The sequence below is a fragment of the Pezoporus wallicus genome, unplaced genomic scaffold, assembly GCF_028554395.1.
Source record: "Pezoporus wallicus isolate ANWC-B61680 ecotype Strahan unplaced genomic scaffold, APGP_CSIRO_Pwel_v1 contig_13243, whole genome shotgun sequence".
NCBI lineage: Eukaryota > Metazoa > Chordata > Aves > Psittaciformes > Psittacidae > Pezoporus > Pezoporus wallicus.
Window position 1 is genome coordinate 1,104,869 of NW_026635036.1, and position 27,632 is coordinate 1,132,500.

Genomic DNA, 27,632 nt, shown 5'->3' on the forward strand with positions numbered 1-27,632 from the left:
TTCCTTCAATTACCCTTGTCCTTCAATAGCATAAGCCTGTTGGTTTCAGACTTAGTTATAGTAACTGCTTCAAAGGCCTTCCTTCACATCTGCTTAGGGATTCTGTATTTTTTTCTCAGAGTTACTATTTGTTCCATTTAGCACGCTCATTTTTAATCTCTCACTGTTCATATGAATGCATCGGCTTCATGGATCTGCCTGTTTTTTTATTTATTTATTTTTACTGGAACTCACCCAGCTTAGTACCTGTAAGTAGTAAAACTTACCATGTTTTATTTTAGGAACAGTCACAGCATTTCTACCCTACAGAGACTTACTGCTGATCTGGATTCTCACTTTATGTCACTCTTTGGGTGAACTGCTCTCAATACTAGTAAACCATCCCACTCCATTTAAATTAAAATACCTTGTTTGCTTAGAAGTATATATGTGCATGGTAAAGTTCATGTAGAGACACAGTATATGTTTAAGAAGACTTACTCTATCCATAGTTAAAATCTGACGTACAGTGTTGATATCCATCCAGTTTGTGTCCAGTATGATACAGTTTTCTTCCAAGACTTAGGTATTGTGGTAGGCTTTGGGATAGTATGCAAAACTGGACATTTAGGAGACCTCTCTTTGGAAACAGACATAGTGAACATTGTAATTGTGAAGTCATTCTCATTTTAAACCATTTAAAATTAATTTCAAAATTTTCCTGCTGCTTTTCCAATTGAAAGGTAAAATAAATTACATGAAGAAATACTTTCCAGTTGTACATCCACCTTGAAAAACTCCACTTTCACTGAAGTACCAGATAAGCAGTATTTTTCTCCTTTCCCAAAATAAGCAGTCATGTTTCTGCCGTGTGCTTGCACAGATATAATATACTTAGTATTTGGATTGCAAATATAAGGCCTGATTTTAAAAAAATTGAAGGCTGAAAATTATTTCAAGAAAAACATGTCACTGTTGAGATGCGAAAGCTCATTCATTGTATTTTTTTTTTTCTTCTTTTCCTGGATTGTGGATTAGGAGTATATATTCCACACTGGTTTGATCTGAATTTTAAAATTTGGCACCCTAAGATAGCTTTGTCTGATTGGATTGCAGGGCAGGAGTATTCTTTCCCCAGTGCTGGACTTTGTGAAAACCCTATTTATGTGCTCTATTTGTGTGCTTCCTAATGTAATAAAAATAAATAAATGATAGTTGTTTTATTGGAAAATCTTGTAAATATTAGTTTTAAACAGTTTGACATTTTTACTGTTGGAGAAGCAAAGGAAAATTCTTTAAAATGACCTGAGGATATCTACCTCTCCCCTTTGCTTTATTATATAGTGGTCATTTTGTTCTTGTTTTAAAGATGGCAGCAATTATGCATTTGGTATTTGTGGCTTAGAACTAGTAGAAAGTAAATTAATTGCAATGGAAATAGTCCATAAAACTTGTATATTAAAACTGACTAAACAAAATTAAAACAAGGAAAAATAAACCATGTATAAAATAACAACAAAAAAGAAAACATCATACAGACTGTTGAAACAACATTCACAATATATTTAAAAACCATTCTCATTTAAAAATAGATAAAGATCAATTTCCATTAGGTTGAGAACAAAATATTAGTAAATAACGAGAAGAGTATGTTTAAATGGAGCAATATTTTGCATATTGGAAATAATCCTAATAAATATTATAAAAATGTAAATTGGCAAATTACTAGAGTTATTAAATAGAAATTAAGTTGCTTTTCAGTAAATGGAAATGATGTAATAGGTACCAGTTATTAAACAAATACTGGTTACTTCATACTTACCAGGGACAGTTTTCTGCCTTTTATGTCACACTGCCTTTATTGTATGCCTGGATCATATAACTGACTGATAAAAAACACTTTACTGTGTTTCTCCACTACATTAACTCAATTACCGTTCTTGTTCTCACAGCACCTGTTTGTTAGAGATGAGCTCAAGCAGTTCAGCAGAAGTCAGGTTCCTTTGAACATCTGTGTGTTTGGAGCCACATGAGTAGGTTGGTTCGGTACGCATGCCAAGGCAAGACCCAACGTCTGATCCAGCCAGGAGGTGCTTCTGTGGCACTTGGCCCAAAAAGGCTAGAGAAGCTGTCCATAAGACAAGGAAACTGTGCTCTATTTTAGAAGAATTAGCTAGTGTCCTGGGTGGCTTTTTATTTGTCAGCTATTTAATGGTTGCAACCTTCTCCACACTGAGTCTCCATTTCTGTGTAGTTTGCTATCACATAATAAGCTTTTGAAGAAAAAGTAAATAAAATCAAGGTTTTATTTAGCATGTTGAGTCGAGTTCCAACACACAATTGTAGATTTTTCTTCTTATCTATTCCAACGATATTCAGCCAGGAAGAGCTTTAAGGGGAAGATAGAATGATACAATTTCTGAGTGTTCCTATATGATAACAAGAAAAGGGCATAATTATGTGAAATTAGTTTCTCCTTTCTTGCTCTAAAAGCAGTTGAAGGATGAGACAGTTCCTTAGTACAGCTCTGGCGAGAAGAGAGGAACGATCATCTGGGAAAAATGCTTCAGACCCTTGGGTCTTAGAAAAGACAGACAGAACTCTTGCAGCCCATCCTGGATGACTTTTTTTAGTTGACCAGTGGATAATGACAGACTATGGTCCTATTTCTTCAGGGCTACCTACCTCAACTCACACAACCTCACTGTGTGAAGAGATGCAGAAATAAGGCTAAATAATGTGTATGCACCCCTAGCACATAGTAGACATGTGGGTGGACTGGCCCTTTTGTGATTCAGCTTCCTGCTTATAAAATAATGTATAATAAAGCTGAAAAGTTTATAACACTGAAGATTAAGAGATACTTAGACTTTGTGAAAAAGAAAGCCATCTAGACATCTCAGCCCCATAATGTGCCATAAGCAGATGCTTGCAGAGTTTCTATATTTCCCTTCTAGCAGCAGCAATTTAAGGTTACTTCATTCAGGGAACTTAGCAACATCTTTGTGTTCTTGAGCACTCTCAATTCTCTCTGAAATAAAATCAGTGGTTCAGTTTTTAGCTTACATGCCGAGGTCATTGGACTGCACAGAAGCAGTGTAATAAAAAAATGTCTTCCATTCTACCTTTGACAAGGAACACGTTATGTAGGACACAGTTTAGGAGTTGCTCTAGCACCGCTTTACACTTTGCATTAGCATTCAAAAGCTACTGCAGACATAGACTAGTTTGGGTTGGTGTGGTCATTAGGTGCTCAGGTGTATTCCCAGCCTGACTGGCACAGTTAAATGCCTTTATTAAGGAAAAAATAACAATGTGCATGAGCATAGTAGAGCCCTGAAGAAGGTTTGGGTTGTGCCAAACAAAAGAAACCTAAGAAAGAGGGATAGGAAGAAAACACTTGGCAGGGCTGTGTCTATTGACTGAGAGCATGTTACGAGATGCATGATATATCTTAAACATATTAAATTTATTATATACATTTACAGTGAAATGTGACCAATTTTAAAACTTGCTTAGATGAATCAATGGAATACAGTAAAAATGGTGCTTTTAATGAATTCAGCTCACATTTTCTTCCTAAAAAAACTGCCTGTTGCCATTGTCTGAAGGCACTTGCAGTGGGATGAGCAATATGAATAATTAAGGAAAATGGGTATGTGTGCTCCAAGAGGAGACAATTTTGGTATTGAACATCCTTTATTCTTATATTTCTAAGATGAACTAAAAGGACTTTTCATTTCTCTAGATTCCTCCAGATTTCCCATCCTTAACATTATACAGCATGCCTTTTCTCCTGTCTTAATGACATCCCAAACTTTTGTTGAAAATAATTGATTGAGTTTAAATTTCCTTAAAAGTTTAAGAGGTAATGTTACAGTATAAATTTCCTACCAAACACTAAGTAGGGAAATATCCATTAGTGAAATTAACTACAGTTTCTAGGTAGCTAACAATGTGCAGTATACAGTAGGGCATGGCTAATGAACACTGCAGTGGGTGATATTTCATTATACAAATTAATGCTCACATTTTAATGGGAAAGTCACATAATGAATCTCAGCTTCAGTGACAGCAATTAGAGACACAGATTGTCCCCTTCTGGACAAGGCACTGTTTAGCAATAAGCAGCTGTGTAAAAAGTCTTCAGGTTTACAACATATATATATGCTTTGGGGGAATTAGTGTACAGTTTATATTAATGTACTGAATCTTCCCTGCAAAGTAACAACTGTATTTATCTCTCTGTGTTTTAACTAAGTAAAGACATGTAAAGAGGCTAAATAAATATTGTAGATGAGATATAAATAAAGGAAAATATGTAATTACAAAACTTTATAAAAATTAAAATATTTTATTGTAATGCCTAGGGCACAATTGAAAAATCTTTAATAAACAGAGTCAAAGGCATCACAAGTCTGTCTTTTCACAGGGTAGGGGTAGTTTCATCTTATATAATAGCGAAAAACTACTAGTAAAGGAAAGTGGTGAAGACAAGAAGTTAACTAGTATTTCTGACAAACAGATTAATTGTGTGGTGAAACATGTGCAGGATCCAGAAATAATCCTACAGAACCTTTGATATTCCATTTGGTTTAAAAAGTGTGAAGTGAATGATTAGAATGATAAAAGAAATTACTGTGTAAGAATAGGCATAATAATGAACTAATTAAACCATACAGCAATTCATTTCTAAAATATCTGCTGCACAATGAATAAAATAGGTTATCAATAACTGTTTCAATGGTAAAATAAAAAATGCTGGAAAATGTTTTCAATATTTTCATTAAGGAGTATTCTGCAGAATTATAAGACATTTGATTTCATTTGATTTGCATGAAAGAAAACTGTAGCTTGTTTAGAAATGTATAGGCTCAAATTGCAACTCCCATTGTCCCTGAGTGACTGTCAAGCCCCCACTGCTGGCTGCCAAAGCATGAGGTGTTGGGGTTCTTGTACAGATGCCCTGCCCTCACTGTACCAAAAAATTAATAGAGAAGCCACAGCAGTAAATATAAGCAACTATTTAAAAAGTACAGAGATTTAATAAGGGGAACTAAAAGTAATAGTAAAAATATGCACGTGATTCTCAGGGTTATGGAGGACAGGGTAAATTTCTGTAGATCTGGCAGGTTTAACAATTTGTGTCTTGATAATAATGGACAAGAATGGATGAAAAATTACCAACCATAGTGTAGAAGACTAAATATTCTTCTGTTCTTAGAAAGAAGCATGATGTGTTTTATAAGTATTTTCCAATGATACAATTCCGCCATTAACTGATGAGGCTGTTATGCTGTAGCCCACTACATTTTAATGTTTTCTTAAGAGTGAATGTGACTGGATAAAGTCTTAAAAATCCTGGCTGAAGAGCTCTCCAAATCATTAAAGTTCATTTAAAAAAACAAGTCTTGGAACATGAAGTAAGTTGTGGAGCATTTGTAGTAGTAAAAAACTACTATCTGTCTATCCTGCTATTTCCAAAAAGAATATGAAGGCCTTGAAATTATAAATGGACTATCCTGACATAAGTATTGGGTAAAATTACTAAATGAATTTGTTAATGAATTAAGAATTGGCAGCATAGTTGATACAATTTTACATTATGCAAGTAGGTTTTATCACATTTCTTTCTTTGTGAAAGTAGCTTCTTCTATGTGACAGTCCCTGCCTCCCACAAAAAAAAAAAAAACAGTATACAGAGATGAAGTGGCAGTTCCACAGCAGTGCTTTCATGTCCATCTATGTAGTATTTCATTATTTGGAAGAGTATGTAAAATCACTTGATAAAATTTACCAATGACACAAAAAGGGTAAGTGCTAAAAATCATGGGGAGGCACTGACTAGTCACTTAGTCAAGTGGACTCTTTTCAACAATATGAGTTTTAAATCAGCAGAATGTAAAGGAACAAATACTAGGGGTGTTGATGTACTGGGCCTAGGATTATGGTAAAGAAGCAACAGATTATGAGCTGTTAGTTGACTTCTATAGCTATGGATGTAGACACAGTGTTGGACTGTGTGAGATTACTATTGAGCTGAAATTTCAGCAAAGCTTTAGTGGGCACTCATAATTTAAAAGGACATTGAAAAATTGGGAACAGTATTCCACTCAAGAGTGAGAGAAGGTGAGAGGTGACTGATTTACTGTCTGCAAGTATCTTCCTTAGGGAATAGACTTTTTTTACTAAAAAAATCTGTTTAATCCAGCAGGGGAAAATGTAGCAATGTTCAGTAGTAGAAAGCAGACTCGGGATGAATTCAAGCTAGAAATGAGACACACATTTTGAGTAAAGAAAATACTTAACCAGTCAAAAAGTTTACCAAGAGGCATGTTGGATTCTTCATCATTGCTGTGGTTGAAACAGAATATGTTTAAACTAAACCAAGTAGGTTTTGTTTCAAATTATTGTTATGATTTGATTCAGGAAATATCATGTGAGGGCCTTTGGCCTGTGTTGTACAGCAGATCAGACTAGATGATCATAATTGGCCCTTCTGGCTTTAAAATCTGTAAATCTATTTATAATCTGGCTGTGGTCTCCTTGCAGAGCCTGTGCAGATAATTCCTATGACTGGTGTGATCACATTGTGTTCTAGGCAGGACTGGTGGCAGCTTGAATAGATGATACATCTGTGTTGTTTATACAACCTGCTATACAAATAGACCTGTTTCTACTGGGCAATGTGTCTGTTTCCAGGTATCTACCAAGCTTTTGTGCAGATCTTACAATCAACATTGAATTTTTATTGTTTTACTACATCCTGATATAAAATAGTTCTTGTGAGATGTCTTGTAAACCAGTAGATAGATCAGAATGTGATGATGTTGCCCAGATAAGTTATTCTCTATAAGACTTTTATTTTTTTTTTAAATTGTACATACTATAATATTCTCCCTTTTCACTCCATTGTGAAAAGGTTTAAAGGGATGCAAACAGGGCCAGAGAATTAGCAAGATCAAGATGGTCATCGCCTTTGTGAACAATGAAAAATGACTCTTGGATATGAAATGCAGAAAATTATTTTGAAGAAGTCTTGTTCCCTCACTCCTGCATGGCAACATTAATTTATGTGGACTAATATTTAGTACTAAATAACTCATCCAGACCCTGCTCTTGGCAATATTACCAGGGTAGTCATTACATGAAGCTGAATTCTCTAAACCTTTCCTCAAAGTATGAGATACAAACATACAAACAGGTGGTCTTCTAACAGGAATTGTAGCCTACCTCTCCTGTTGCCTGGAGTATTTTTGGACATGTACTATTGCAAGTTGCTGATAGAACCCTGGAAATTAGAGGTTTTTGAACTTTTCTACTGAAATTGGTTTGGATTTTGATTAGTTTGGTTGAGGTTAGGTTGAGCTTTTTCCCACAAGAGCTTTTAACTCTATTTTGTTATTTGCACAGGGACTTACTTACACAGGGCATAGCTGGTTGTTAATTTGAATGGATGAAAAAGCATCTTAATATCTGTACAATTGCTGAATTTAGGAAATACTGACACACTAAATTTAAAAGATTCAAGGATGATTTACTCCATCCTACTCCCTTCTCCTACTGCCTGCCCTTGACATAGAAGCAGTTTACATTGCTTTGAAGTAAACTAATCACTGCCAATATTTGGATCTGAAAGAAAAGAGAGCTGTTTTGAACAGCTCCCTTTGAACAATGTTTTTTGGCCAGTCCTGTATTGTAAAGGTGGCACAGTGTGTTGCTACATGTTGAATCCAGTTTCAGACCCTCAGCTTTAGATCTCATTTCTAGCCATGCAAGAGGTGGGAGCACCACAGAGGCAGTGTACCAAGGCTGGGAGAGATTTCAACTTTTTATCACACTGTCTCAGTCAGTGTCTTCTTTCAGTTCAATGCTTATGGTGTCGGTGGTGAGCTGTGTCCAAATGTCCTCTGCAGAAAGACAGCTCACCCAGTGAAGAGATCTTTGAGCAAAAAATATATAGACTTCAGAGCTTAGTAATTCAGAATAAGAGTATGTCTGGTTCTTTAGACTGAATGTACTTTAGAAGTATAAAATATTTCTAGTATTTCATCTAGTTAGCATATTCTAACTCATTTTACCCATTTTTACATCTACTTACCACTTTGCACAGCAGGGTTTTATCAAGATCAGTGCAGCCTATATTTAAAACTTCTCCTGCCTGCAGAAGCAATAACCATAGTACCTGCAATGCCCGGACACTCTTTTTAATGGTGTCACTTGATGTGCAATGCAAACACACACTGAACTATCATTAGAATGAAAGGAAATGCTCAATATAATTGTGTTAAAGATTTCCATAAATGCATAGGGGATGCTGAGGAAGGGCTTTTCAATTTTAAGAGGAGTGAAAACTCAAAAATGAGAGCTTTTAACCTTAAAAAAGTCTGGTACTTTTTTTTCAGCAGTTGTGTCAGATTTCGGTAGTGACTGGTGGGACAAACATCAGAGTAAGAGAAAACAGCTCAAAAATATGGCAGTATGTACCCACTGTAAAAGCGGCATTAATATTTGCCCAATTTCTGTCCGGCAGCACAGCTGTCAGAGTTTGCACCCTCCCCAGCAGCCCTGCAGAAATGCAAATAGACAGCCATTGTCCTCTCTCCCCTTGTCCTGGCCCTGCAACCCCTGCTGTGGGTGAGTGGGTGCTCAGGGTCCCACCTGGGTAAGCCCAGGCAGGCGTGATCCATCTCAGTGTAGTGATTCTTGCTCATCAGTAGGAACTGTTTTTGCAAAGCTCCCACTGAAATGCAGCCCTCACTCGGTGGTGGTGGAGTGCTAGAACTTAATGACATGACTGTGGAAGACTCAGAGGTTGCACTGAAGTGTTTGAATCTGATTTCTTCTATTAAGTTGTGTGGACCCAGGTCTGAAGCATGAACCATGCTAATTGTTACTCTTCTTCTGCTGAACACCTCTTGTTTGAGGTGTTGCACTTTTCTCTCCTGAAAATGTTGATTAATGTTGTTGATATATAGCTCTCATGTCTCACCATTTAGCTTTAGGATTATATTACAGATTTAGAATTTCCACTGCTTATAATTTACTTCAGCCCCATTTAAATTGCAGCAAGTATCCAGCCAGGTTCCTGGTCAGTAAGCCTGCTCACGCAGTGCTACCGTGGTCATTTGAGCAACCTCAGTGATGGCAGGTGTCCCTGCCCGTGGGAGGGGTTTGGAACTCGATGTTCTGTAAAGTCCCTTCTAACCCAAACCATTCCATAAGTGTTTATAAGTTTCTGGCGTCGCCTCTGATAAGTATATTCCTGCAATCAGTGAGAAGAGCAGCTTCCCAAGTATTCACCAGCCTTTCAATTGAGCCTGTAGCTTAAATAAGAGAAGTTTGAAAGCCTTTCAGTTTTGTTTTAAGCAGATTTTGAGGTTATGTGAAAAAAAAGTAACTTTCCAGCTGGTTCTGTGAACTACATATCATTATATAACATTTTTGCTGTGAAAGAGTTTTCAATTTCATCATTTCTGTTGTGCTTTTTGGAGAAGGCTTGCCTTTCTCTTTTGGATCACACAAGGAAAAAGCTATGTAGAAAAAAGAAAACACTTTTGTTGTTGAGATCCCTCATAGAAATAATTGCAACTACTGACAGTTCACAGGTCTTTCAGATTCTTGTTACTTTTAGAGAGGATTTCCATACTTCTTCCTTTAAAAGGAACTCTGCATTGCTAACAAGTGGTCTGCAAACATTTAGGTATACGTTTGCTTAGATGTACATTCTTTTTGGGTATGTCTTCATGACTGTATGTGAGTATTTATTATATGTGTAATATCTTCTACCTCTTTTAAAGTATAGGAAGTATAGGAATAACACTGAAAGTTTAGTGCAGGATTCACCTATATCTTTAATTCATTAAAATCACCTTATATGTTTTAAAACTCTATTCAAGGTAATCCTATAAAAGCATTTCTGGTAGGTTAATTGCACATTTTACTACTTGAGCATTAGAAATGCCATTAGCACAAATTTCAAGGACTGCAAAAACCAGTAAATAATACTAATTTCAAATACCAAAACTAAATATATTTTGTACTTTTTTTATTACTTGATTTCTTTTTATTTTATTGACTACTTTTTATTTTAACTATATGTTCTTGCATGCTGCAATCATAATATAGTGTAATGATATTAATATTTTATAGAATCTGTATTTATAGTTCTTTATTTAGAAACAATGCAGTAGGTCTGCAGATCTTTGAATCCTTCTGGAATGGTGCCCTCCAAATAATGATAAATTACTTGTGCAGTATGCCATTTGCTAATTATATCCATGATTTACTGCAGAGCAAGACTTAAATCATTCATTTCAGTCTTGCGTAACAGTGCCATAAAATTTTTAAGTTTAAAAATGGTTTCCATGTGTATAATTTAAACAAATTTTAGAGCAATTGTGTACACAAAATATTGCAACCATCCATTTGTTAAATTCTTTGCTCTCTTTTTTTTAAACTTGTACTTTTAATGATTACTGTGGTTGAAATTATTATGCTTCATTTTCATAATCACAGTTTTTAATTCTACAACAGTTTTCTACATGTTAGATTAAGAAAAGGATGGCTAATTTTGTGTAGATACCATGTCATCCCTGAATAGCCCCACATTCTGGAAACCTATTTGGAAATATTCAGTTTATGAATTAGTCTTCAATTAAAGGCATTTCTTTTTTGAAAAAATGAATTATTAGCTCCAAGATATTATTGTTTTCAAGCAGCTAATTTGTTTTTTTTTTCCTTCACTCATCCATATACCAGAGTACGGTTAATTCTCTATATTTTTCTCATTATCCATATGTATAGGTGAGAAGCCTTACAAGTGTCCACATTGTGATTATGCTGGCACTCAGTCTGCATCCCTCAAATACCACTTGGAACGGCACCATCGTGAGCGGCAGAATGGAGCAGGACCACTCTCTGGGCAGACTGCAAGTCAAGAACACAAAGATGAGACACCAAGTAAAAGTTCTGTCTTTATTAGACCAGATATATTGAGAGGAGCTTTCAAGGGGCTTCCTGGTATCGATTTCCGAAGTGGCATGGTCTCGCAGCAGTGGGCATCTGGAATGCTGTCTTCTGGAGATCAGCAAGGACAAGCAGCTGGCATGTCATCTGAAGTACCTTCAGAAAATATGAAGGGTTCAGACATATCTTCCAAAGGAGCGCACTTCTCTGAACTTGGCCGTGCTTACCAGAACATGGTTGGGAATGGTGTGAACTTCCAAGGGTCTTTGCAAGCTTTCATGGACAACTTTGTCCGAAGTTCGTTGAAGAAAGAAAAAGAAATGAAGGATAAAGCTCTCTCAGATCAACTTTCAGCAAAAGCTCTGGGCTCAGATGGTGGTGAGGAAAAGATAAGCAGCAAGTCCTCACAGCGAAAAACAGAAAAGTCACAATATGAACCTCTTGACTTATCCGTAAGACCAGATGCAGCCTCCCTCCCTGGTACATCGGTCACTGTGCAAGACAATATTGCCTGGCACGGCTGCTTATTTTGCTCTTTTACAACTTCATCTATGGAACTAATGGCTCTCCACCTCCAGGCCAATCACTTGGGCAAGGCTAAACGTAAAGACAACATCATAGGGAACAACAAAGACCAATCTAGAGAAGCTCCGGCCCCGATTAATAAAGTGAGCTTGCTCACTTCTTCTGTGCAGTCCAGCAAGGAGGCTGCAGTTTCAAACATGCTGAGCCAGCTGGACTCAGCTTCTGAGAAAATGACCCAAGGACAAAATAAAGAGACCCTGGGAGAGCAAAAGAACACTGCCTGGCCCAGCCACATGGAATCCACATTTTGTAATTTTACAACAACAGACTTCTATAAGCAGTTTGGTGTTTATCCTGGTGTTATTGGCACAGGAGCACAAAATTCTTGCACCAGTAATGAACCTGAAATAAAAAAACAATCCGAAGATGATCCAAATATTCTGCTCTCTGACTCTGTAAATAAAAGTGCTACTGATGACCTTTCTGACATAGCTTCATCTGAGGATATGGAATCTTCCAAGGAAGAAAACATTGAAGATGAAGACATTGACACAGAACCAGATGTTATGAATAAGCAGTTGTCTGCCCTAAAAAAAGAAAGCAGTGAAGGAGGCGATAACATACAAAGTGCAGTCACCTCACAACCAACACAAGGGCTCGTATCACCACTGCCGCAAGCTTCAGAAAAGCAGTGGCACAGTCAGAATCTTCTATCCTCCCATGAAACTGCACAAGGAGTGATGAAACCTGAGCAAGTTCAGGGTCCACAGGTCCTGGAGAAGCAGATGAACATGTTGTCAGTCCTAAGAGCTTACAGCTCTGATGGCTTAGCAGCCTTTAATGGACTTGCAAGTAGCACAGCAGCTAGTGGATGTATCAAGAGACCTGACTTGTGTGGTAAGTTTTAGACCTTCTTTTAGACCATTTCAGAAAACACTTGTGCAGAATCATGAAGCTGCTCTTTAAATCTACTTAGTCATGTTTGTTAGTAATACATTTTTTTAAATGTTAAATGCTGTGGGCCAAATTCTAGTCTTATATGTGGTCTACTCCATTGAAATCAGCAGTGCTGCATGCATTTACTTATACAAGATTTTAGAAAGAACTTGCTTTTTAAACTAGAGTATCAGCAATATAGACTATCTGTGCTAGTGCATATGAAGGGGATATTTACTGCTTTAGCATACTCAAAGGAGAAAAAAGTTTATTTTCATGGTAACTTGCAAACTTTTCAGTATTTTGATATAAGTAAGAACCCACAAAAAAACACTGGATGCTTTGCCAAGCAAACCTTGCTTTTTCTTTTTCCTTTTTTTTATTTCCTCTTTTCTTTGAATTGGGGTGTGTTCAATTGCCACAATATTGATGAAATCAAAGGCCAAGTGCACGATATGTGTCTACCTGTGGTGAAAAGCCTGTTTTGTTTTGTTTCTTTCTCTTTCTTTTTTTTTTCTGTTTATTTTTTTATGATTTTTTTGTTTTGTTTCAATGGCACCTTCACCATTTTCACTATTCTAACTAGCAGTTGTAGGATTTTTGATTTGCCTAATTAAGAATATGCCTTCAGGTAATTAAAAAACCAACAGCACACCAAACAAACAAACCCCCTTTTACCTTTATTAGTATCTGATTTACAAAACTGCAGTCTTGATTCCTCATATCACACATATCCTATTTGACAAAAATGAAAGTTAAATCTATTTGGAACAAATGAGAATGAGGATTTTATTTTTTTAATTTATCTCCTATTTTGTCAGCATAGTTTGTGCTTGAAAGAGATTTTAGAATGCAAATCCTATGAAAAGCAGTATCACTTTAAAAACCAGAGTCAGCAAGCATCACAAAAACTTTGGTAATGCTTGTTTCACTTAACCTTCAAACCAATCAGAAAACATTGTCAGAGCTGAACATGCACACTAAAATGTATTCAAGTTAAAAACAAAAAAGAAGAAAAAGGAAAAAAAAAAGAAAATGTGTTCAACAGTTTTAAAGCCTGGCAATTTAAAATAAAACCCTAAATCTGCAAACACTTAAGAGTGGTTTACCTTGGTTGACTTAAAGTTAGTAGGAGCTTTGTTTGACTTTACTACAATAGTATATGTGCTTAAAGCCATAAGCCTTTCTTCAGGCCCTCGCTGCATTTCCAAGTGTATTAGTTGGTCTTATGAAGAAGTCTGATTTCTCCTCACAAAGTTTATCTCATTTGTATTCTTGGAGCATTTTGGCTTCACCATATTGTCATTACTTAAACTGAATCAGGAGCCCAAGTATCTGCCCAGCCTTACTTGTAAACTTCCGTGTCTCAGTGCACTAAGAACCAATTCAGAGAGTTGGAAATATTTCCAGATTCTTCAAAATCAGCAGTTACATTTCTGATGTTTTGAAAATAGTTGAAAGTTGATTTAATTTGCAGCTGGTACTTGGGTTTTATTTTTTTTCCTCTAGCTGCGGAGTACAATCAACCAGTTTAAAAAAAAACCAAAAAAAAACAAAACCAGAGAATGACTATTCAAACAAGTAAAAAATTGGAAAACCAAGATTAGTAGCTTTGTAAAAAAGATCTTTATACTCCTTCCCAGACATAAGTTTTTTAAACAACAACAAAAAAACCACCCTCTAAACTTACTATTGAAATGAGGTAATGTTAATTCCATTAGTTTTTTATTTCATCTTCCAATCAATTCAACAGACATTTTATGATGGCTTGAGTTTATATGATTTTAAAGACTGTATCCCTTTCACGATCTCTGCCCAGTGATAATGGATTTGACTAGAAGTATGAAGGGATAAAAAAGCCAACAGAAGCTTGTCTGTTCTACTTTTTAAGCTTTTTTTTACTGGAAAATGCAGTGCAAGTTCTCCTTTCTCCCCCCTCCAAAAATAGCTGTTTAAAATTCTTCACTGACGATCTATTGAGTGTTTGCAGAATAGAAATATTAGGGCTGACTTTTTAAATATATTATTTCATTTTTCTCAATATTGCACAGTAAAAGTGGATAAGTATGAACAAGCCCCGTGTCAGTATTTTATTTTCTATTAGGTTGGCTTGGACACTGCCCACTTGAAAGTAGTGATTTTTGGGGATTTTTCATGTTCTCAGTGACATTTTATACTGTGAATTCACTCTATCTGTGCATGCTAGTGTTGAGAATCTCACCTGATGTTTCTGTGTTTGTAGATTAGCTATCAGGAGCATCTTTGTATATTAGCCTTCCTTCCCTCTTGCACAAAGCCCATGACCTTATTTGAGGTTGCCTTTGTCTCTCCTACTGCCTGAGAGATCAGAAAACTTGAGACCCACTTCCAGCACCCAATTCCAGGGCATTATTCTTCTGTTCCTTTGTATTTTGGAAGACTCTGTGCATCTGCCTTTCTTTTTACAGCCAATGATGTGTGGGTTGTTGACATCTCAAGAGAGAACACTGGTGCATTGGTACACTTGATACAGACCTTGCACAATCAAGACAGAAAGGTGTGGTGCTCTTTCCACAGCCAGGATAGAGTGGAAATAAAATTGAAATAAAATATCTCAGCTTCATTTAGCTGAGATTGCTTCTTTGATTGGCCATGCTAATTGAGTTAAATTTCTGGCTGCATGAAAACAAGCTGGGATTTCCATTGATCCACATGGATCATTTTTAGTCGGCAGATTTTACCTTGAGATAATGGGTTAGGTTTTAAGAACAAATCTTGGCACAGAAAGGATTTAATCTCTAAAGGAGAATGCCACCAGCTCACATTATTGTTTTGGAAGGTCACCACACATGGGGAAAACAGTCCTCAGTTTCTCTATATGTAGAATGAGAGAGACTGTTGATGCACACATCATCCATTTATGCTCCTACCATGCTTCAGGCTGTATGGATGAAAGACACAATTAGGAAAGAACCATAGTTACTGCATAATATAGAAATTTCCATGCCAAAATGCTGCTGAGAAAAAACACAAATATTTTTAATATTTTTCCTTTATTTATGTAGGAAAGAACAGAAAGAAATAATAAAACACCATTGATTAATTTAGAGTTACTCCTGACCTGTACTTGGTTTTGGAGTCTCAAGTGGCTATACCTAGGGCCCAGTCTTGTTAATCTTTGCTACCATGAAGTTTCTAAGAAACAGACATGCTTTTCCTTGCGGCTAGTCAGCCAGCAGCCCTGCATGGAGGGGAAGCCCAGGGCTGTGTCTCCATGGCTTGGTAGCTGGCTTGAGCATTCATCTACCCTGCTTTCACAGCCCTCATTCATTTGAGAAATTGTGCTTGGAGGTTCTAGAACTACTTTGTATTCAAGTTTTGGCAGATCTGTTTTCCTTTCCCTTTATGCTCTCTTACTCTTCTTGTCTTCCCATATAGATGTAGTTGTATCACAATAACGTTCCAAATCATTAATTTACATGTGATATGCACAGCATCTAGTCGTGACAAGACCCATTCCTTTCTTTACTTCCCTTTAAATTTCCCTGCTTTGTGTCTAGGATGGTAAAATTTCCCTACTTGCATTTTTTGCATGGGAAGTGTATAGGCTTTCAAAGAAGAGCTGGTAGGCTACAGAACTATTGGCCAGAGATGGTCCTGGGCGTTAGCTGGTTGCTTGATGGATTAGTGCTATTGAACCCACACTTAATGATGTCCAAAAGTATTAGTTCCGTGTTGTCTCTGTAAATCTAATTTGCTTCCATTCATGCTCACTTTCCTCTGCAATTAGTGCTGTTTTCTTCTGTGTAGGCTCCACCCCGTTATCCCTTCTTTCACTGTAGGAAAGCAGGGCAAGGCCCTTTGGATGTCTGGTAGGAGCTTTGGAGTTGTGAGCCTGCAGAAGCTGAGCACTTTCAGTTTCCTTTGGAGCAGAAAGCGTTCAGCATTGCACAGAATTATTAAAATGTTCAGCATTGTAACTTTATGAAATACCTTCCAAATGTGGAACTGCAGCACAGACAAGAGGGCTGGGCAAGGGGAAGATCAATTGTGGCAGATTATTACAGCTTTACTGTCACATAATTATAGTGCTCTACCCCAATGTTTAAATAGTGAATTTAGTTGTTGTAAATTGCTTATTGCCACAGGTGTCAAAACCAAAAAGATTATAATGCTAACCCCTTCAGAACTACCACCAACATATAAAATACAGAAAAAGATTTTTAATTGTTTATGGTGGCTTCACTTGAATCCTTATTGCAGCTCTTTAAAATTATAAAATCCGTATCAAACAGAAGCAAAAAGAAGCAATCTGTTTAAGCTCTGGGACAGCTACAAGGCAATGGAATACCACTCTACTGCAGCAAGTCACAGAACTCCTGCCCATTTAAACTATCTTGTAATGCACTCAAGTAACCCAGCATTTAGTTAGTCCTTCAACAGATCTGCAGTTGAAGGAGTAACTACTATATTCTTTACCTTGAAGGCAGAATGAAATGATGTGGAAGTTTTACTGCAGACTGTTCCTTACCCCATTATGGTGATTTTGAAGAGGTTTCTCTAGTTTCAATTAGGAGGTCCAAGGCCTGCCTGTAGTGTACGCGCTGTACTGCTGAACAGATCAGCACCTCAGCCCCATGCTTGGGTTTCAGCCGTGTTTTCGGATGTTGCTGTGCCATTTGCATGGCAATACAAAACCAAACTCATATGGCTTGCTTCCTTTTTTTAATTAACTGGGAATGCCAGTGATCCAGTGAAGTTTGTGTTGCTGGAGAAAAGGGCCGGTCTGTGAATAGCACTGTATTTGCCAAATGGTTCGCTAGTCATTTCAATACAAACAAATGGATGGTGTCTGTAAGTCTGCAAACACTGTTGACATTTAGCCTTGTTTATGTTACTTTCCTTTTGCTGCATGTTTTTGGCTAGAAAAGATACTGTCTGAATTAACACTGACTTCAGAAGCAGAAGCTAAGTAGGACCCAGTCTTGCATCCCTTATTCTTGATGAGTTGGACTAGTTACATGACTAAGGATTGCAGAATTGGGTCCTATGTTTATTGGACTTTAAATTTCACTGGTATATTCATGTAGCTTAATTTGATTGTATTTTGTGCTGTCAGAAGTCAGGTGTTGATATCACCATTCTGTTTACTGTTGAAAACTTTGATTTCTTACCTTTTTTCATGTCACAGTGTAACATTCCCATTCCATTTATGTTTCTGGAAATTAACCCCTAAAACATCTGATAAAGCTGAGTGCTGAGCACCTTGTATTGCCAGTGAAACTGGAGGCATTCAGTCCCTCCCAGCTCCACATCTGAAAGGGTGATTGTGTTTGCAAAAGGAGGCCTTGGTATGTGCCTTGATTTCAGACATCAGTGGCCAGCCGCACCAAGGCAAATCCCTAACACAGAAAGGCTTTTCTTTGCAGAGACAAAATAATGATGTAAGCTTAGAGATGTACGATTCTGCTCTAAGTTTCGTCTCCACAACAATATATTCTTATTATTTTTGTCATATCCAGATCAAATTTAATTACAATTTAGGATTAGGCACAGGCATAGAGAAGTTTCCAGGTCTTTCCAAAGTCAGACAATGCTCTGGTTTGTGTTTTGGTTCAGGAAAATATATTCTTGTGTCTGAGGTATAGTATTTCCTATAACTACTCATAAACACAAACAATTTAGATATCCTTGTAAGTCAAAACTAAGTGTATGATTAATACATCTTATGAGGCCAATTTTAAACAATTAATTTGACAGCAATTATAATTTTTAGTTATAGGCTTTCAGAAATAAATAACCAAATTCATCTTTGTAGAACTTAGGATATCTTATTGCATATCTGGATTCTCTGAGGTTTGCTCCCACCTACCTATATACCTATAGTGATGGGGATGAATAATTACCTGAGGCTTATTAATTGTTTCAGGAAAGAAAAAAATATATACCTTAAGTGTAAGCATTAATATATGTGTACACAATACATCCACAATATATAACAAACCATTGTCATAGTACAAAAATAGAGGTCCTAAATATGTTCTGTTATTTATGTGTTTGGCAAGCTTAGGGAATGGACTTTAGTATGAGTGAAAATTCTCTTAACATTTTTAAGGTTATTTATTGTCATTTCTATTTGAGTTTTTAATGGTCCTGTATTTTGTAATGCTTTAGCAGAAAAAAATACTGTAGTTATCGTTTTTCATATTCTTTAAGCAATATTTCTAGCTTAATATATTGTGCCAGGTTTTCCAATATTAACCAAGAAAGACAGTGAAATTCAATGAACAGCACTCTGACATCCACAATTTAAAACCTGTGATTGAAGTGAAATGTGTAAACTTCTAGTGGGTTATCATGTGCTTTGGAATAGAGTATTGTTGGAAGTAATTAGAAAATATATTAAGGTTTCCTGGTAATGAAGGTATGTAAGTTTTAATAATTGTTGCTTTCTGAATAAGTGTCAAACTATATCTTTAAATGTATATGGAGTTACAAGTTAGGTCATCTGAATGGAATGTAAAACAATACTAAAATGCTTCAATAACTTATCTCAGTGTTGCTAATAAAAAAAAGCTGTTAACCATTAGCGCAGTTTTGAGTCATTTTGTTAATTCGCTCAAGAAAACTCTCGAGAAAACCTTTTGGTAGACCAAAGACCACTCATGAGATTCACAATTGTTTGCTGCTTTGAGAGGCAAACTCTGCAAAGCTACTTGTTGGCCTTGTAAAGGGTATTTAATAAAAATGTAGCCTTCTGAAAGATGTGGTTTGTCACTAGAACAATGCCACATACCGTTAGGGAGGTGTATAAAGGGGGGGCATCAGACTTGTTTCCTCCATACCAGAAAAATATCTTGGGAATATGGGACCTGTTTCTCCTCTGTCACTATTAAAATCCAGCAGAAATTCTTATGGAGGCCACTGGGTTAAAAATGAGTAATACGGGGATGGATTAAGTATGTCAGTATTAGTGCCTGGCTGCCTGGCCAGGGTGAGATACATATTTGGGTCTAGCTCTGCAGCTGGAAATAGAGCCTCAGTGTGTAATGGGTATACAGTGCCTATCCCTGCAGAGAAATGCCAGGTGCATACAGTCCCTGAGAGATCTTTCTTGGTTAATTTTGCCTAGCCTTACATTAAGTCACAGCCTTCAGAACTGCAGATGGCACTGAACTCTTGGTTTGGTTTCCCATGGGAAGGATGTCCTGAGTGCAACCTCCCTCCTTAGACCTGCAAACCATCCACCTGAGTAAAGCAAGCACAGAGCAACCAGTCCCATCAGGCCCATTAGTCTCACTCAGGCCTATGATAAGTGTTTCCAAGATGGAACCCATTACAGATGGCCTGCTGGTTGATGCACAGCTGAGGATGCAATGGAAGGCAAACATGACCAAGGCTCCCAGTGTCACATCTTCATTAATGCTGTTAGATTTGAATAGCATATTGGTACTTTTTATTTATTCCACCAAAACACTGAGTCAGGACCTGACATTTTAGTGTTATGTGTCATACTGAGAAAAATCTGTAGTTCAGCAGTAGGACAATTATATTATTTTGGAAGGGCTAGAATTAATACAGCATTTGCGAGACAACTGTAACATTTATCCAGACTCAGTGTGAGATTGTTCTTCCTTTTATTTGGAGAGCACTTCCAAAAAAGTATCAACTAGGAGCAAAAAGAAAAAAAGATGAGAGAAAGTGTCAATTATGAATCCATTTAACCCCCATAGGGTATCTCATCTTGTGTAATACCGCTGGCTGTTACATGCCTAAACTTCTATGCAGTGAGCTGTGAATATAGTCCTTATTGTCCTGTGGGCAATATGACTAAGGAAAAAAAAATCTCCATAACACAATGGAGCATTTGTCCGAACAGCGTAACCTAAGGTCCATAACATCAAATCTAAAGTTGTAATTATACAGCTGCAGTCACACCACTCAAGTGAAGGCTGTGTCAGCACTTGTATTCTATAAGAAATCCTGTTTTAAAGGGTTGATGAGTCATATGCAAAAAACATTTCTCACTAAACAATTGTTCTGGTTGTTCTGAAGCAATGTCTAGGTACAGGCCTTTCCCCAGTAAGATGTGGTCATGTCTTCTGCAATATGCCATGGCTTATTAACTGGGCAGCTTATTTTGTTAACGAATGTACCTTTTCCAAGCTAGGAATTTACCTACAAGGTTTGGGGTGTTGTGCATTTTTATTATTGTCAAAACCAACTAGTGAGGAGAAAGCCCAGAGTGGGTGAAATATTCACCAACAAGGATTATAACAGGTGAAACACGTTCAGTGTGTCACCCCCAATGTTGATTTCAGTTCTTGGAGCTGAATTCTTCCTTGGAGGACTCAGTCACAATTTAATTTCTTTGAGATGCCTTGAAAACAAGCCTTTCAAGCTCACTGTTGCTGTTAGTGCCATTTGAAGTAGCTGCACATTTGCTGGCAAGGAGCAGACAGGAACCACAGAGGTGAACTAGGAGCACAACACATCCCTCCCGCATGGAAGCAAAAGGAGTATTCTTAGGACTGAGACAAAATGCCCCAAACCACAACCATTTTCCCACTACATGAAACTTCTGGATAGGTAAGCTGGATGTGAGTGACTTTGGCTAACAGATGCCCCTGCCCGGAGCGTTGCCAGTTACAAGCAGGTGCTCCTGAGGCCTTCCCCCCCCATAAGGCACGCTCACCCAGCCTGCCCCATTGTCTGTGGAGTGAGACGCCGTCCCGGCAGGTTTCTTTAAGCTGATCTCCTCTGATCTGGGGCATCTGTAGCGCCATTCCCTGCATAAAACAGCCATTGTTCAGACAGCAGAGCAACAGTGGGGTAGAAAATAGCCTGTCATGCTGGGGATCAGAGAAGGAATTGTTCCTTAATTATCTCTTACTGAAGGAAAAACTGAAGGCATATCCCGATATGTGCCATGACTCTGGCAGAGCACAAGTCTTTTAAATAAGGTTTGGGGAGGGGGGGCTCACACTCAGAAGCTGGCAGCCCTCGCTCCTCCTTGCAGGTCTATGTGTGATCCGCTCACTGACCATGGGAAAAAATAAGTTTGGATTCTCATTGTGAAGTAGAAAATAATAGTGCAATAATAGTACTTATCTCCCTGGTAGGAGTGTTGTGAGGATAAACTAATGCATTAATGTTTGTAAAGCACCTTGAAGATTAAATACATTATATAAGTTCTCACTATATAATTCATCGTAGAATCATAGAATCACAGACTGGTTTGGATTGGAAGGGACCTTAAAGCTCATCCACTTCCGACGCCCTGCCATGGGCAGGGAGACCTTCCACTAGAGCAGGTTGCTTGAAATTCCGTCCAACCTGGCCTTGAAGGTCAGTTTGTGAGCATTAGGAGAAAGGACCACATTACCCCTGTTTCTTTTTTCACTTGTCCCTTTGCACAGCTAGCACTGTTCTGGTCTGTGCCCTTGGTTTTTTTTTTATATCCTTTAAAATCATCCTGTTATGCCTGTTGCTAGTGTTGGGATGCAGAGAAGTGCAGGTCCTTCCTGCCATGGGTAGCTGAAGGCTCTGCTCTCCCTGCTGAGTGCTTGAAGAAGGTGACAGCTTTTGCCCAGCGAAGTCTGCTTCCATGTGATGCTCACTGTGATACCAAATGCACCAAGACGAATCCCTGGCACAACCAGACATCCCCAACTCCAACCAGCACCAACGTGTGCCCAGCGGCTGGTTTGTTCATCCTCTCACACAAGAACTGTTTAAGAACAGGAGGGTTTATGGGTGCATACACTAGCCATTGTACATTGGGGTGACAAAGAAAAAAACAACAAATCAGGAAAGCTTTTCCAAAGGATAGAGATGGGATGGCTCCCTCTTTAGTTGCCAAAATGATTGACAGCTGTATAAGGTCAGAAGATGAAAACCAAGCCATGGGGGACAGAACAGGGAGGGGAGGGGGGCAATCAGTTGAATAAAAACCTGAGTGTCAGTGCTGGGGAAGGAGAAAGAGGGCATTCCCACTAGAAAAATCCTCACCCTCTTCTCCCCTACTGTTCGCTTGGGGAAAATGCTGCAGCTTAATCAGAATTATTTACAAGATAATGGTCCATTGTTTGTAGTAAGACAGATGCTGTCTGTGGGAATTTGGTGGTTTATGCTCTGTGCATTACAGTGCCATTGCTGTGTACAGATGGGATCACAGTGGTATTGTTGTTACCCACTTTTTGGAAATTTGGAGGATCCTCACCATGAAAGGAGGATCCTTAAATAGAAAAAGTTTGTGCCCAGAACTGGGATTTCTCTTAAGGTGGAATTATGCTCGTACATGTATGAGAAAAGAAGAGGAAAAGGTGGAAGCACTTTGCTTGAGTGGTCCCTAGGCTGACTTGACTTGGTGATGGTCGACATGAGTTCAACAGATGGATGGATCCTGTGTATCTTTCCAAGGGTGGGGTAGGTCATGCTCCTTCCTTTGCTGGTGGCTGGTGGAGTCAGTTGCTTAGAAGGTGGTTTGAGAGGTACACAAACATGTCTGCGCAAGAGAAGAGCATGCCTGCTGAGTAATCATCCTCTGGTTGTGCAACTGCAGCGTGTGGTGCTCCCTGCCATCTACCCCATGCTGCCAGTCAAACACCGAGCACTTCTGTTTCACCAGAAAACTTCATCCTAATGAGTATGTGGGTGAAGTTATGGGAAGGGAAAACTAGATTTTCACTAGATTCAAACTCGGGGGGGGGAAAAACACCCAAAGAGAAAATTATTTATTTATTTATTTAGAACATTAAATGCAAGATTTCTTTTTTTTTTTTAATTATTTAATCCCAGCAGAATCTCTGTTTCCATAAGCACCCCTTCTGGCCCAAGTAGAAAGTTCAATGTGGAGGCCTAGAGCCTGGCAAAAGGGAAGAGCCGGTGACATGCAGGTGGGTGACTTGGTGCCATGTGAGAGCCACTGTGTCCACAAAGAATAGGGCAGCACGTCCATCCCACCGGCTGCTGGCATCTGCCTCAGCAAAGCATGGGGGACAGCAGCACTCTCAGCCCTTTCCCACAGCCCCGGAGGTTCCCAGAGGACCGCAGCATGCAGAGCTCTGCAGTGCTGTGCCTCTCTTGGGAGCAAATCCTGCCCTGCCTTTTCCATCCAAATTGCCTCTGAGATGTGAAGTTCCTCCTCAGGTCTCTGTGCTTTGGAGCAGGACCTGCAAGCAAGGTGCAGGACAAAGGGGTGGAGGGTGTGTGGCGGGTGGTTGTATGTGTGTGTGTGTGTGCACGCACTTCCTCTCTCAAAAATCTGCTTTTAGTGTGCAGTGGCTCACATATTACCTCAGCAGAGACCGGTGTGCGCCAAAGGCAACCAGGAGACGACAAATCACCAGAAAGGCTCCGGAGGGAATTTTGAGCATCCACGTCTGGTGTCCCAAGATCCATTAGGTTTCAGGTAAAACAGAAAACAATGACCGTCTTTTTTGTATGCAAGATAATTAAGCTGTCTTTCCATCACTGCAAAATACCTGAGTTTCCCCAGAGAAAGCAGAGGGCCTGGGGATGGGGAGTGAGACAGAGAAGGGCACAGAATTGCTGATTCACATGTTCGGGGGTCTGTGCAGCTGGAAATAGGTTTCCAAGATCAGCACAACCTCCTCTGGGTGGGTTACCCCCAAAACAGGCAGTAGGAAGAGGCAGGTCCCATGTCCTCCCCTCCCTCAGGGATGGAGCCGATAGTGTCAGATCATGGGTGGAAACCACTTTGCCCAAGAAGAGAAACCTCTGAGTTTTGTGAAACTAAGTTTTCCAAGGGTTAGATTGGCATGGGATGGGAGGTTGCTATTCCTGAGTGATTTCATTTTTCCTAGGTGTCTCCAGTGGGATCTGTATAGGGAGCTCCAACGTTTTTTCCTCCAAGTCAGCATTTATTTGCAAAATCTTAATTTTGTATTTCCTGACATTTTCAGTCTAATGTTCTAATAAGGATTCTGTCTGTCTGTCTAAATGAAGCTTTGTTCTAATGAGGACACCATCCATCTCCCGAGATGGAGCTGTAACGACTTCCAGCCTCGGTGTAATTTTAGCTAGACTCCCTTCCCCACCCTCTTCTCCCCACAGCTCTTTGTTTGGGGTGCAAATTATCTGGTTTGGGAAGAAGTTGAGCAGAATTTCATTTTGGGTCAAGTGACCAAGCTATTGTGTGAGCCTCTGCTTTCTCTCTGAAAAGTAGGATTTTGCTCACTCCCAGTTGTTCAGTGCCTGCTTATTTGCAATTTCATAAGACTGTGGGTTTTCATGCCAATGATTTTTTATTGGAGTAGGGAGGTTGTGGGAGCATGCCAGTGTCAAAGGTTGTCATTTGAATGGTAATTAATAACATTATCAGTCTGATTATGTGTTTAGATGTCCAGAATCAGGAGTGAATTGAACTTGTTAAATTTAATTCCTACCTCTGAGAATCCGGCTGTTTCCCGAGGCTGGGAGACTGGCGCGCCCACCAGCCTTGTGTTTGCATAAAGGACAAACCCAGGAATTTGAAAGGGCGACAACTGATGGGAATTGGTGAAATTCGGGGCTCCTGGCATTCACAGGGCTTCTCCTACAGCACGATCACCCTGGAGCCTTCACCAGGGAGAGGAAAGCGCAGATCAGGCGCATGATAACATTCATAGACCCCGTTTTCATTGTGTGGACTGAAACATCGAGTCATTTGAGATCGGAGATTATGTCTTTTAAGGTCCTGAAGAGCCGTTTCACATGCGACTGATTACCTCTGTCAAAGGCCGGCGAGCCGGGTCCCACCTCGGTGGGTGGGATCTGAACTCATGCTTACAGAGGTCAATAATGGGGTTTTTAGACCTTTGTGCCTCTCAGTCCCTTATAGCCAGACCTTTTCTGTTAAAACTGTTTAAATTACAAACTGGTAATAAAAGGATCATATGTGTTTCCCCCTGAACAGGTTCTTTAAGGCTATTATGATAATTAAAAACATATGGTGCCTGCGCAAGTCAGAGGGAAACCACAGATGTACAAATTAGGTATTATATAAGGTTTTTCTTCTTTGCCCTTTCCAAAACAAAAGCCAAAAAAGTACAAAGAGATAAAAATGGTAATTTTTTTTTTTTTAGATGGGAGGTAGCATTTTTGATTTTTAATCATGAAATATGTAAGCCTCCTTTCTTATACACGAGAGCAAACTCTTCCTAATACACAGGAAGAAAAAAAATCCCAGTAGCGTAAGACTGCAGTATTTATGGAAGGAATAAGGAAACACTTTGTTTCATGCTAGTTATTGGAGACCAGGAAACCTTTTGCATTTTTTATGATGTTTCCCTGCACAGACACAGAGGATTATATTTATTAAATATTGAATTATATTGAAATTGGATTGATGCAGCCAAAGAAGGACATTTCTTTGTATTCCATTTTTTCTCCTTTTTTTAAAAAAAGGAAATGTACTAATATTGATTGCAGTACAAGTAGTCATTTGTTTTAATTTAAAAATATAGGATTGATTTTGAGAAGGTGATAAATACTGCTAATAAAAAAAATCAAAATGGGGATTTATAATGATTCTCTGTTAAGTCAGTGGTTTAGTGAGGCTAACTTATAATAAAAGTAGAGACGTGCTGAGCAATCCATAGCTAATGGGTTATTTGCCATTTGCTAGCTCTGCAAACTTTCCTTGGTTTGCTGGGTTCTGCTAGAAAAGGTAAAATTTATACCATCTAATACTCCTTGCTCCTTGTTTTGTCTTTCTTGTGCTAAAATGAGCAGCCAAGGGTTTGCTGGCCAGCGCAGGGGCCTCCTTCACATGCAGATGTGTGCAGCTGTTTCACAGAGAGGGAATAGGTCCAGATGTGAGTCTGCTGGGTCTGAAATAGGTAGTTATGTAGCACAGCTTCTGCAGTGGTACAGGGCAGCTCCACAGGTGTTGGGGTCTCTCAGGCTCTGCACAGGTCTTTCCTGTGGTCAGGAAGATGCTATTGGACAGGCCCAAGCAGCATCTGAATTACCCTCGAAGCCTTTTAACTCGTAAACTGCTGCTTTGAGCTCTACGGCTCGCGGGACACCAGCAATCTGCCTGGCACCTTGCCCTGCCTCGACAGGTGGGAGGCGCCCCTCTTTCCACCCAGGACTGCTCAGTGCTCCATGCATCCTGTATTTCTGCAAGGAGCAGGACCGCAGCGAGTCGACTCCTGTTTGCTGCTCTGGGGGGACAGAGCATTCTCCAGCACGGACGATTGCACCCTCAGGGAAGAAAGGACCCTCCTTTTCAGCACTCCCAAGGCAGCATGAAAAGCATCCTGGTGCTGTGCTCATGGTTGGACTTACCTGTCTCCTACCCTGGTAAAGGGCATGCTGATAGCTCAGAGCCCCAGAACCACTCCCCAGCCCCTGCCGCAGTGGTACTCATCCAAGAGGATGCTGTGTCCTGCCCTTGGCAATGTGACCCTGGCCAGGGAGCCTGTTCTTGCAGCAGGCATCTCCCCCCAGCATGCAGCTGAGCACTTGCAGGCCTTTTGCTGTGTTTATGTTTGCTTTTGTCTTTCAGCAAAAAACAAGACAACTTTTTTCTTCCCCCCCTTCCCCCTCCCCCGGAAACTTTTAGAGCAGTAAAAACAAACCCTGGGGAAATGGGAGGGGTAGAAGCCTGATGGCAACACTGCAAGTTTGCGGGAGTGGTGGCTGAGCAGGCATTTCTGAGGAGAGATTTTCTTTCACTGAGCGATAGCAAACTCAGTGTTATTTCGCATGTAGGTATTACCATTTTAACTTTTACTGAGGTAAAATAACACCTTGTCACTCAGTGCAAATACCAATCACAAAATGAATTAATTGTAATAACTGTTGTCAACAGAACAAAAGACTTGTTGCTTTCCTAAGCAGATTTCAGTGCCACTGATAACTATATACAGAAGTTCCCATTGGGCTTATTCAGTGTATGTAGTCAGAAAATAATTTCATCTGCCTTTCTCTGCACTTTGTTGTAGAAGCCTCAGAAATTGAGTAAAAAACCTGTATTTTTTACATAGTGTTAAGCATACACTTTTCCAGTGCATAGGTTTTTTTCCCCTCAAAGAATCCCCAAACGTTTTACTAGTTAATTAACACTTTTTTTGTGGTTAATTTATGAAAGAATTAACAAGATCTTAACAGTCTGCAGAATCTGTTTATTCACCTTACACTGTGATGGACAGTTACTCTCAAGGAAAGCATGGGCAGCTTTTTTGCTACACAGAACATACTTTTTCTCAATGCTACTTCTTCAGCCAGTCATCTTC

At 39.0% G+C, this 27,632-nt stretch overlaps 1 protein-coding gene across 2 annotated transcripts in view; it reads left to right on the forward strand.

Annotated features, from left to right (window-relative positions):
- Nucleotides 1-27,632, forward strand: part of ZNF536 (zinc finger protein 536) — a 347,404-nt gene that overhangs the window by 218,333 nt on the left and 101,439 nt on the right. For both annotated transcript variants that reach the window (XM_057400263.1, XM_057400272.1), the window contains one exon: nucleotides 10,786-12,369. In XM_057400263.1, coding sequence (XP_057256246.1) covers nucleotides 10,786-12,369 — 1,584 coding nt within the window. The remainder of the gene's footprint in view (nucleotides 1-10,785; nucleotides 12,370-27,632) is intronic.